The sequence below is a fragment of the Chelmon rostratus genome, chromosome 3, assembly GCF_017976325.1.
Source record: "Chelmon rostratus isolate fCheRos1 chromosome 3, fCheRos1.pri, whole genome shotgun sequence".
Lineage (NCBI taxonomy): Eukaryota > Metazoa > Chordata > Actinopteri > Chaetodontiformes > Chaetodontidae > Chelmon > Chelmon rostratus.
The window spans coordinates 12,118,545-12,128,853 of record NC_055660.1 but is presented as its reverse complement, the minus strand read 5'-3'; the positions used below and the strand labels follow the sequence as shown (position 1 = coordinate 12,128,853).

The 10,309-nt window shown below is 41.5% G+C and overlaps 1 protein-coding gene across 2 annotated transcripts; it reads right to left on the bottom strand.

The window, feature by feature from the left end:
* Positions 1–1,102: 1,102 nt before the first annotated feature.
* Positions 1,103–9,819, bottom strand: LOC121603807 (B-cell receptor CD22-like). 2 transcript variants are annotated; one of them, XM_041933042.1, is made up of 11 exons: positions 9,613–9,819; positions 7,880–8,227; positions 7,510–7,737; positions 6,610–6,867; positions 6,038–6,298; positions 5,597–5,857; positions 5,240–5,500; positions 3,919–4,009; positions 3,743–3,803; positions 2,530–2,708; positions 1,106–2,376 (listed from the first exon to the last, which is right to left on the bottom strand). In XM_041933042.1, exons 1-11 carry the CDS (start codon positions 9,680–9,682, stop codon positions 2,292–2,294), a joined length of 2,103 nt encoding a protein of 700 aa, XP_041788976.1. In that variant the 5' UTR covers positions 9,683–9,819; the 3' UTR covers positions 1,106–2,291. The 2 variants fall into 2 exon arrangements, with proteins under 2 accessions (XP_041788977.1, XP_041788976.1); XM_041933043.1 differs by lacking the exon at positions 3,743–3,803 and having other exon boundaries at positions 1,103–2,376.
* Between the last annotated feature and the right edge of the window lie 490 nt (positions 9,820–10,309).

Sequence of the window (10,309 nt, the reverse complement as noted above, 5' to 3'; positions counted from 1 at the left end):
TCCGCAGGAGATAGAAAAGCAGGCTGTCAAAATATACCAGACTTCCTTCCTCATTGTATTATTAATAGGCGTGGTGAACCAGATGGCGGTAAATGGCCAAGAAAATATTGTTTTGCAGTCTCGTTCCAGTGAGGCAACTATGAAATACCAAAAATACTAATAATATAAAAAATATAAAAGAAAGACAGTAAAATTAAATATGAGATTAAGATATCCATCACATATCCCTGAACACAACGCGCACATAACAGTTACACTATACCGATCATATGCATCATGGCGACTGTTACAAAAGGACAGTAGATGCGCAATGTAGCAAGAGAAATGGAAAATTATTTTTATTGTTGAAGTGAAAGACAAACCAGTGTGTCCAAGTTAGTTCTTGTGGATGACAAGGCTAGTCTCAAGAGCTACAAACATGCTAAAGCGGATGAGCTGCGAGGACAAATGTACTTGGATAAAATTAACGCTCTTTAGTGGAGTCCCAATAAGCAGCTTTCACAAGATCCTCACAGAAACAGTGTCATAAAGGCAAGTCTTGTGGTGAGCGAGCTAATAGCTACGAAGCTAAAGCCTCATTCAGAGGGAGGACCTGTGAAGGAGAGCCTTGTTGCTGCTTTGGAGCTGCAAGCAGCAGACAAAGTGAAACTGTTCCAACGTGTCTGTTTGTCTGGGGTCGAAGGAAAACCTGTCATGGAAACTCAGCGATAGCAAGTGTCTGTGTGATTTTTACCTTCGTGATGGACATTAGCAAGAACCTCTCAGAGCTGAGCCTCAAGCTCCAGCAGCTTCTCAGCTCTCTGCTTTCAAATGTGAAATCATTTGAGGTGAAATTAAAGCTGTGACAAGTGCATCTGGAAAGAGGAAACACTGCATTTTCCTACTGTGCAACAACAAAAGCTGCTGTGACGTCCGAATCTGCTGCTGAGAATGAAACTCCTTCAGGCGTTTGGTGAGAAGTTTCATAACATGAACAGTAAACTGAAGAATACTCTTGCTGTTTAATGTGGCACCAGCTGATGTGACTGGCAACCCACAACAGGAAACCATTGAGCTGCAAAGCAACAGCCTCCTGCTGTATGCAGCTCTTTTCAAAACTGACTCTTGCAAAGACTCAGTTCTGTTCAGGACTGACTGACCCAAACCTGGAAAACCAGCTGTAGCTTCAACATCATCACTACCATCTGCCATCAGATGGCTCGTCAAAGAGAAGCAGTTGCAGTCATCGCCCCCCGATCTAAAGAAATTATTATTTTTCATGTCGGCCTTTCTTCTTCTTCTTCATACTGCAGCTTTTTATTCCGTTTCCAGTTTCATTTCAGTTGAACACACACAGTCCTTCTACTCTGGCTTCACTTCTCCTCCTGGACCATTTCCCTTCAAAATCAAGCAATACCCACCTTCATCACAGGTTATGGCCTTTGTTGTGGACATGAGCTGTGAGAATTTCAACCAAATTTTTAATCCAGAAAAACAGAAATAATACAGAACAGAATAAGGAAAAATGTAAACAACTGCAAGTGAGAAAAAAAGAGATACTAATAAGTATAAAACGGAAGGAAGACGAGAATTTAATGAGCTGTGATGGTACTGTGGTAGAAATAACTTCATCACATAACTAGAAATAAATCCAATTGTGAAAATGGGGCTGTTTAAAAAGGAGGGCAGAAAAATGTTGACTGTTTACACAGAAAAGAGAGGAATGCACCTCACAGGATCTCTGATGTGGTTTCCTATCAGTAAAACATGTCTATTCACTGCCATCTAGTGGCAGCTGTGTGAAACTACAACTAAATCAACTTTATTGCACGGTTGCTCCAATCGCACATGAGCTTTTAAATGGCAAATTTATATTGGCATTAAATAAAAATTAAAAAAAAAATACTAATTACAAACGTACCATCTGCTAGGTATCTAATACAGAACTGCAGAGATGTCTGAAGGCAGATAGAAACGGTGTCAGCCAGACTGGATCACGGTCAGCCTTCATTTTCCAGAGAGATCGTACCTGATGTCAGATAAAGCCACATAGTGAAAGCGAGGCTTATAGGAAACCAATCCAAACACAGACGCTGTCATTATTCTGTCGTCATTACTGTGGCCAATTAACATCACTTCACAATGATATGTTAAAGCAAGAAACGTCTCTCTTGCCTGTTTAAGGTAAAAGTTAAAGATACTGTGTGGAGTTTCTGACCACTAGTAGTATTATGGAGCAACTAGCAGACCAACTGAACGACTAACTTTGCCCCTATCATGGCTGAAAAAGAAAAAATGAAGAAACAGACAGACTAGAGATTCCTTTCGCATTCAACAGTTCTGTTGACTGTACTGTACAGTGCAGCTGGATCCTCCCCACTTTCTGGCCCTCTTGTTCTGAGAGGAAAAAAAAGTAAAAATCAGGGGATTGACATAATATTAAACACAAACAGAGGCTAAAAATATCAACAAAATAAGCAATTGCACTGGCAATGAAAGTGTTAAAATTCAATACTTCATCAATTCGACTAAATGCTTGAAGCAGCTCACCTCGGGGGAGTGCCGGCACTGTTAAATTTGACAGCAGCGTACTCAACGACTTCTTCGTCCTCGTGTCTGCGGGGTCCAGCTGGTCTGATGTTGCAGTACACAGGATCGGGCTGGTTCTTGGAGAAGTGGACAGTGGCATAGTGAAGGTCAGCCTCCTCCTCTGACGCACTGGGCAGACACTGCAAACACAAAGCGACTTCTCCAGTTTACATCTGTAGCAATGTTGTCCGCTTACATTTGTGATCAGAGGCGAGGAGTTCGGACTGACGGTAAGTTGTGTCCCATCTTCTGTCGTGACCGGCGTTGTTAGAACACGTGTTATACGACACCTGGGGCCCAGTCATCTGGTCAAATGCTGCTGATCGCGCAGAACAGAGCTGCCAGATTAGCACTTCACTGATCTTACCGTACTCTTGTGTGTGAAAAGCATAAAACGACTATCCTGGCAAACTGTGGAGGCTACATTAAAATCAAGGCTTGTTATTCATGTATTCGCTTGTCATCTATCAAACACGACAGTGAGTTCTGATCTGCTGGCAGCTCTTCGTCCTCGTGTAAAGAACACGATGAGAACTGTGCTGTATGGAGCTTCTTCAGCCTGGAACATGCTTCATAACTATGAAACAGGTCAAAAACAGATTTCCTTCAAAAAGTCAAAAATTCAGTAATCTTTAATAGATGCTAAGCGAGTGACAAGCCTAATACTTGATGTGTATGTGCGGCTGTTGCTCAGGTGGTAGAGCAGGCCATCCACTGATCACAGGGTTGGTGGTTTGATCCCCATGTCTGCCTGTCCACATGACCCTGAACCCCGATTTACTCCCGATGCTCAGGCCAGCACCCAGCTTGGTAGCTCACTGCCATCAGCGTGTGAGTATGAGTATGAATCTATATAAATGTACCCATATGAAACATTTCGGCTTAGTTTAGCCTGCATGCATTTATCAACTGAAATTAACAGAAACAAATGCTGAGCTCAGTTCACAGTCGTTGACACAAGAAGGAGACCCTAACGAGCTTAACCACGCAGTCCAGTGAGCGACGGCTGCAACGGAAGCCATTTAGTGCATGTGAGTAGCTGGTACAGCCATAAAAGTTAGTGGCAATTAAATCCCAGCAAAATATTTTATCGGCACTAGTGACTACGAAACTGAGGAACCAGAACAAGGTGTCACAGGAGTTTACATTGGAGTGTTTGACTCTATCTGCTCACCTCTTCCCTGTCGTGCGGTCTGTCTCCAGGCTCAGATAACTGCTTGGCAGCCCTGTTTTTTCTGGTTCGGAGAGTTAATCAAAAATAAACACATGGATTTGATTGCCAAACTGACTACTAAAAACGACACCTTCAGATACTCAATCTATGGTGCTTTTGTAATCCGATCTACTCACCTGATCAGTAGGTAGACAGAGAGCCAAATGATAGCCAGGAAAACAGCGGGGGTTGTTCCAATGACTGCTGATGTCCACGCTTTTCGGGGACCTGCGGTAAAATCAAAAAATGAATTTGAGTGTTTTCAGTTGGGTGTTTGGGCTGAATGGTGGCTCCACAGAGTGAAAAAAAACAAAAATATCGTTCTTTGTTTGTGTTGTGTATGGTCTTTTGAGACTGACCATGTTTTTTTTCCCCCCTCCGAAAGGACAAAGACTAAAACTGGTTCTGCACTGCAAAAACTCTGCTCTCAAGAAGAGAGAAGTCAACAAAACCAGAGATTTACTTAAAATAAGTAAATTATCCGTCAACAGAGCAGGAAATTTTCATTTATCAAAAATTTTATAACAAGTAAAATTATCTGCCTGAAAGAAGCCACAGTTATCTTGAAAGTAGTCCATCCAAACTTAAGGCAAGGAGCCTACATTTGTCTGGACACAGAAATTCAGACTTCAACAAAGCAGTTTTTTCAGTGTTGATCAAACAGCTTTGCAATTCTCGAAATTCTGGTTTGAAGCATTAAGCTACTCAGAACAAATAACAAAATCTCAGTAAGAATTCACAATTTTTTTTTATGCTGCCTGTAACACTAAATTTCCCCAGCTGGGGATTAATAAAGTTGATTTTCTCTTCTCTTATCTTACTATTTAACCTGATTCAAGATATTTCATCTAACTTGAAATTAACTTTTTGCAGCGTGGGCACATTGAAATGACCTAAACTTTCTCCTCTAAATAAAAATCTGTATTGATGATGATTGATGGGAACACGAGGATGCCACTACAACAACAACAGCAAGTCCTGACAGGCCAAAATTAGTCGGACAATCATATATGTTAAACACAAAAATACAGAGGAAGACTGAGGGGAACGTACCCCAAACGTCGGTTTAAATTCCTAACAGGGTGAGTGTTCAAACAAAGCAAGAACCACAGGACAAAGTGAAACCAGGTAGTCATTCTGAAAGTCTGTGACAGATGTTTCCAAATTACAGTATGGCTAATTAATGCACAGCTTCTGTTGTCTCTGCTGTTTTGTCTAATCTGGCTTCTTTTTAGCAATGTCACTATGCTGAGATTCCAGCAATTAGAGACTGCAATCCTTTTTCTTTGTCTTTTTCTTCTTTTTTTAACGGATGATTTGTGTCTTCTGAGATTTAGCTATCATTTCTCACTGTGTGTTATAGTCAGGGATCTGTTGTTTTGGTGTAGACGATGCCTCCCTCCAATGGATGGACGTGATATGGTGCATTATGACGTATGAGCGAATTGAAAAACTTACCTGCCACAACAGTGACATGCAAAGTGGTGTAGCTATGTCCTCTTTTGTTCTGGGCTTCACAGCAATAATTCCCGCTGTGTTCAGCTCTGACGTCAGTGATGGTGAAGATCTCTCCTGAAGCTTTTGGTGAGTCTTCATTCTCCTTGTACCAGGTATAACTAGCTGCTGGGTTAGCATCACTGCTGCAGGTCAGAGTTACTGAACTGCCGTCCACTATCTTACCAGAGGGACTCAGTGACACAGACAGAAGCCTTGGAGCATCTGGTGAGCAATTAAACAATATGTATGGAGACATATTCTATCAATATGAGCATGCATGATTTGACTTTCTATTACGAAAAATAAAATGTGACTTACACTGAACGTCTATTAATAGAGGTGAAGACATGATGTGCCCATATTTGTTCTCCGACTTGCAGTAGTACTGCCCTCTGTCTTTGGAGCTGATGGAAGAGAAATGTTGACTTCTTGTCTGCCCTTGAAGCAGCTTTTGGTGCTCATTGTACCAGGTATAATTAGCTGGTGGGTTAGCATCACTGAGACACTTCAGAGTCACTGACCTCCCCTCTACTATCTCACCTGAGGGACTCACTGACACAGAGGGAAGCTTTGGAGCATCTGGAAGACAATGTGTACGGAGAGACAATCCATCAATATGCGTTTGCAGGGTTATATCCATACACAGGAAAACTAGGCAATTAAATGCCAGGAGGGGCTTCAAAGGAGGAGAAAAATGTCTGATCAGCTCATCTCATGCCCTCAATGTCATGTACATGTGTTAGAAGTTTGGTGACCTACACTTAACATCTATGAATAGAGGTGAAGAGATTTTATTCCCATATTGGTTGGAGGAAATGCAATAGTAGTGCCCTCCGTCCTTGGAGCTGATGGAGGTGAAGTTGTAACTGCCTTCTGGACCTTGACGCATCTTTAGGCTCTCCTTGTACCAGGTATAATTAGCTGCTGGGTTAGCATCACTGCTGCAGGTCAGAGTCACTGAACTGCCCTCCACTATCTCACCAGGGGGACTCACTGACACAGAGGGAAGCTTTGGAGCATCTGTATGGACGAATGCAGAGTCACGTCAGTTGATTGTGCATTACTATAGTGGCTCATCGTTTTTAAATACTTGAAGGTGGTCTAAATCTGCTGCAGCTGAAAAAAAAAAGAAACAGGTTTAATGAATGATGAAAATTGAAGTAGCAGAGGATGAGACATGCTAACCTCCACTCCATAAAATGGGTCAAACTCGGATCCTACATTCACCATGACGCCGTTAAGTAGCATCTTTATCAAACCTCTTAGCTCCGTTAGTAATGCAAGCTTCTTGTTGAAATGTCTTTGTATCTTATAGACTGTATTTTACTCACATTTCGCATCGACGGAGATGTGTTCAGATTGTTTCCTCCCCAGCTTGTTCTCAGCTGCACAGTAAAACTCTCCGGAGTCAGAGGACTGGATGGACCAGAGGACAAGCTGTGGATTGTTGATGAGCACTGTTTGGTTCTCCTTGTACCAGGAATACTTAGCTGCTGGCCTAGCATCACTGCTACAGGTCAGAGTCACTGTACTGCCCACCATGAAATCAGTAGAGGGATTCACCGACACAGAGGGAAGCCTTGGTGCATCTGGAGGAGAAATAAACAAGCATTACCTTAAGGTAAGAATTTTATTATAGCGAATATCCTGTTTTATTTGTTATTGTTTGTATCCTAAAGAAAAACATTTATCCAGAGAGAAATTTTAAAAAGTCAAACAGAATACATTTTCTGTTTTCTTTGTGTTTGATAATGCGGCGGTGCAGAGTGCTGATCCTGGAGCTGTCCAAGGTGCTCAGTGTCTTTCTTGCCAAATGTTATTGAATTGGTCCAAAAAAACTTGGGAGGCTGCGTGAAACGTAACTAATAACAGAATGCAATCACTTACAAGCGAGCTGTGTTTACTGACAAATGTCTTATGAAGGTCCCTCCATCCTCGCTTGTGGATGACTGAGCCTTCCAGGATACTCCTTTCATACCCAATCATGATACTATCACCTGTCATCAATCAACCTGTTTACCTGTGGAATGTTCCCAACAGGTGTGTTTGGAGAGTTCCACAACTTTCCCAGTCTTTTGTTGCCCCTGTCCCAACTTGTTTAAAGTATGTTGCTAGCATCAAACTGATTATCATGCACAACAAAGCAGATTGTGTGTATGTTGTACAGTACCCTAGCTAAAATGCTCCACCAGGTGGCGTTACGTTAGTGGAGGACTGTGGAATTAACTCACACACTGGAGGAGAGCGGGAGGCCTCATATCCATCTACAGCACAGGAATAGACGTCTGCGGCGCCAACGTAGTCTGAATAAGAATCAGATGCGTCCTCCCTAATTTTCCATTCATTCTTGAACCAAGCGTAGTGAAGATGACCTGGCAGACGACAACTGCTGCGACACGTCATCTCTGCCCAGCTAAGAGGCTTCTGGACCTCTAAACTGTTCACCTGCACCTGGAGATCTGAGTATGTGAAAAAGGAACAGAGGTCTTCATTTCAGACTGAACTGTCAGCATACACACAAAAAAAAGCACACACCACTAACTTTCATGAGATGTTGAACACTTGGAACTAAACTGATAAATATTCAGATGAAAATGTTACCTGCGACAGACAAAGTGACTCCAGGTAAACCAGTATATTTCCCATCAGGTTGGTCTGTTATGAATCTGAACTTGTAGTTAGCTTGGTCTCTATCTGTCACGTCTGTGATTCGCAGAGTGCAGCTGTTCTGATCACAGTCATACTTCACACGTCCTGAATATTCTGGGTCTGTTCTCAGATTCACATAATCACCATTTGTCTTCAGTTTCGTAAACCAGAATTTATTTGTAACGTTTGTAACTGTGGGCGGGTATCTGTAGGTGCAGTGTATTTCTGCTGTTGATCCTTTTGAGGCACAGATCTGAGGAGGATTGCATTTAACCTCCCAACCATTCAGGCCCTGCACCACTGTAACACAAGAAGACATCAGACTCCACAATCAGATTCAGAACAACATCAGAGTACTGACTTGTTTTCACTGTATTTCTGTAGAAATTAGAACTACATTTACCAACAGTTTCGTTACATTTTAAGGGACTTTAAAAGGGGGGAACTCAGAGAAATTGCCTGCTGAGGTCATTCACCTGCTCACTTTAGGGAACAAAGATACAGTTTTTTATCAGAGGTTTGCGTTTTTGTTTAAGTCACGGGGACATTTATCACTTTTGGGTGCAAAAAAAAAATTCTTTTCTCATTTTTTATGACTTTAATGTTATTTCTACACTAAGTGAACACAGGAATGGAGAAGTACAAATACAGAGACTAAAAGTCGCTTTTGGCACTCATAGTCCATCCAGCTGGCACTAATGGAGGAGATGTTTGATGGAGCATACATTGACATATCACTTTTAGACTGCCTGCTTTTAAAGCTCAATTCACAAATCCATCTAAATTAAAAATGGACTTGCCATATGGAAGCCCATTTCTCCCAGGAAGACAAAACAAATATCTTAAAATAAATATGACATTAAGTCAAATCTTTGACTTCCTAAATTAAAACTATAAGATTATTTTTGCCTGTCTATCATGATTGTGTTTATTTTCACTCTAATAATGCCAAACTCTCTGTGGATTTCGCCCCCTTCTCTTGGCAGAAATGGGCTTCCATACTTGAAGGATTAAATCTCTTAAAAAGGACACACAGGGCTAACTCATGTTAGCAGGTCAGTATATTATAATGTTGTGAATATTGAAGAGAAAGTGTAAACACTGACTCTAGAAGTTCTGTCCTAAAAACAGGTTGAAATGAAAATGTCTGACGTCAACTTAATTACATAGAAGCAGTAACATGCGTGGCCACAGTCCACTGTTTGAGACTTCAGTCAACAAGATGAAGGAGCAGAATGGCTCCCGCTGATTTGCATCAGTCTCGTCAGACTGAGACCCCTCCGCCCCAAAATGTTACTTCCTCATCATAAAAGTGATCGCAGGCAGATATCAGTAAGTTCCCAGCTGTGCAAGAGGCTTACATTTACAGCATCCTTAGGGTGAAATGATAGAGATTTTATCTAGAAATCCACAAAACACTGTGGGTTGACAATCCAGATACGGGCATTTATACACACAGGTAGGGGTACTGACAGTGCCTTCTACATCCAAAAGTGAATGTTGCTATAGTCACAAGCGTTAAGGAAGGCAACGTGCATCACTTTACAGGTCAAATCTAGGAACAGTGTGATCTGAGAATGACTGAATGAATGAATTAAAATGTTGTTCCTTAAACTCACAGGTTCTTCTGACTGCAAATACCTGAAGTATAAATGGCCTACAACATAAATGTAGATATACAATACCTGTCGCAGTGAGGAGAAGAAAGACGAACCCACCAGCTGCTGAAGTTAAACCCATAGCTGCTCCTCTCATCTCTCTGTGTGGTTAAAACGGTGTGTGGGGGGGGAAACTATGTACACGAGTACTAGTAGTATTAGTAAATAGTGCACGTGGTAAATCAGTCACATCAAGGACACTATTATCTAATGTGCAAGATGGTTGTCTGATAAGGTCTGAAAGCAGCAGGTTGTAAAAAATACACCAAACTTCCTTCCTCTTTACATTATTTACATGCATGATGAGCCGGAAGATTTAACTCGAAACAAAGAAGTAACTTGTTTTGCTGTTTCTGCAACTCTGAACTTCTTGATGTAATCCACTAACACAACTGAGAACATTTAAAGGGAGACTTTTTTATGTGTTCGCACAGTTGAAGAGTTAGAAAACAGCGACACGAGTGACACATGTGACACTTTGATGCATCACTTCACACCTGTAGCGCGTGCTGAGACAGTGAAACTGCGTGAGTGTAATATCTAATCTATAAATCTGTTTATTTCAAATATTAAAATGTTGAAAGGCAGAGGACTTCCGGTGGCGCCATGCGGCAGGAAACAGGGCAAAAATTAGCTCTTCCAAAAACCAACTAAAACCAGCTCTTTGAAATAAGAAAAGAAGGCAGAAAGCGACATAAACTAACAGGAACTTGATAAAGGAAGT

Excerpts from the sequence above, each read along its gene's own strand:
- LOC121603807 (XM_041933042.1), bottom strand. The coding sequence starts at position 9,682 with ATGAGAGGAGCAGCTATGGGTTTAACTTCAGCAGCTGGTGGGTTCGTC. Across the intron at positions 4,010-5,239 it reads GCATGTCACTGTTGTGGCAG|GTCCCCGAAAAGCGTGGACA; the intron begins GTAAGTTTTTCA and ends ATTTTACCGCAG. Across the intron at positions 2,377-2,529 it reads AGTGCCGGCACTCCCCCGAG|AACAAGAGGGCCAGAAAGTG; the intron begins GTGAGCTGCTTC and ends TTTTCCTCTCAG.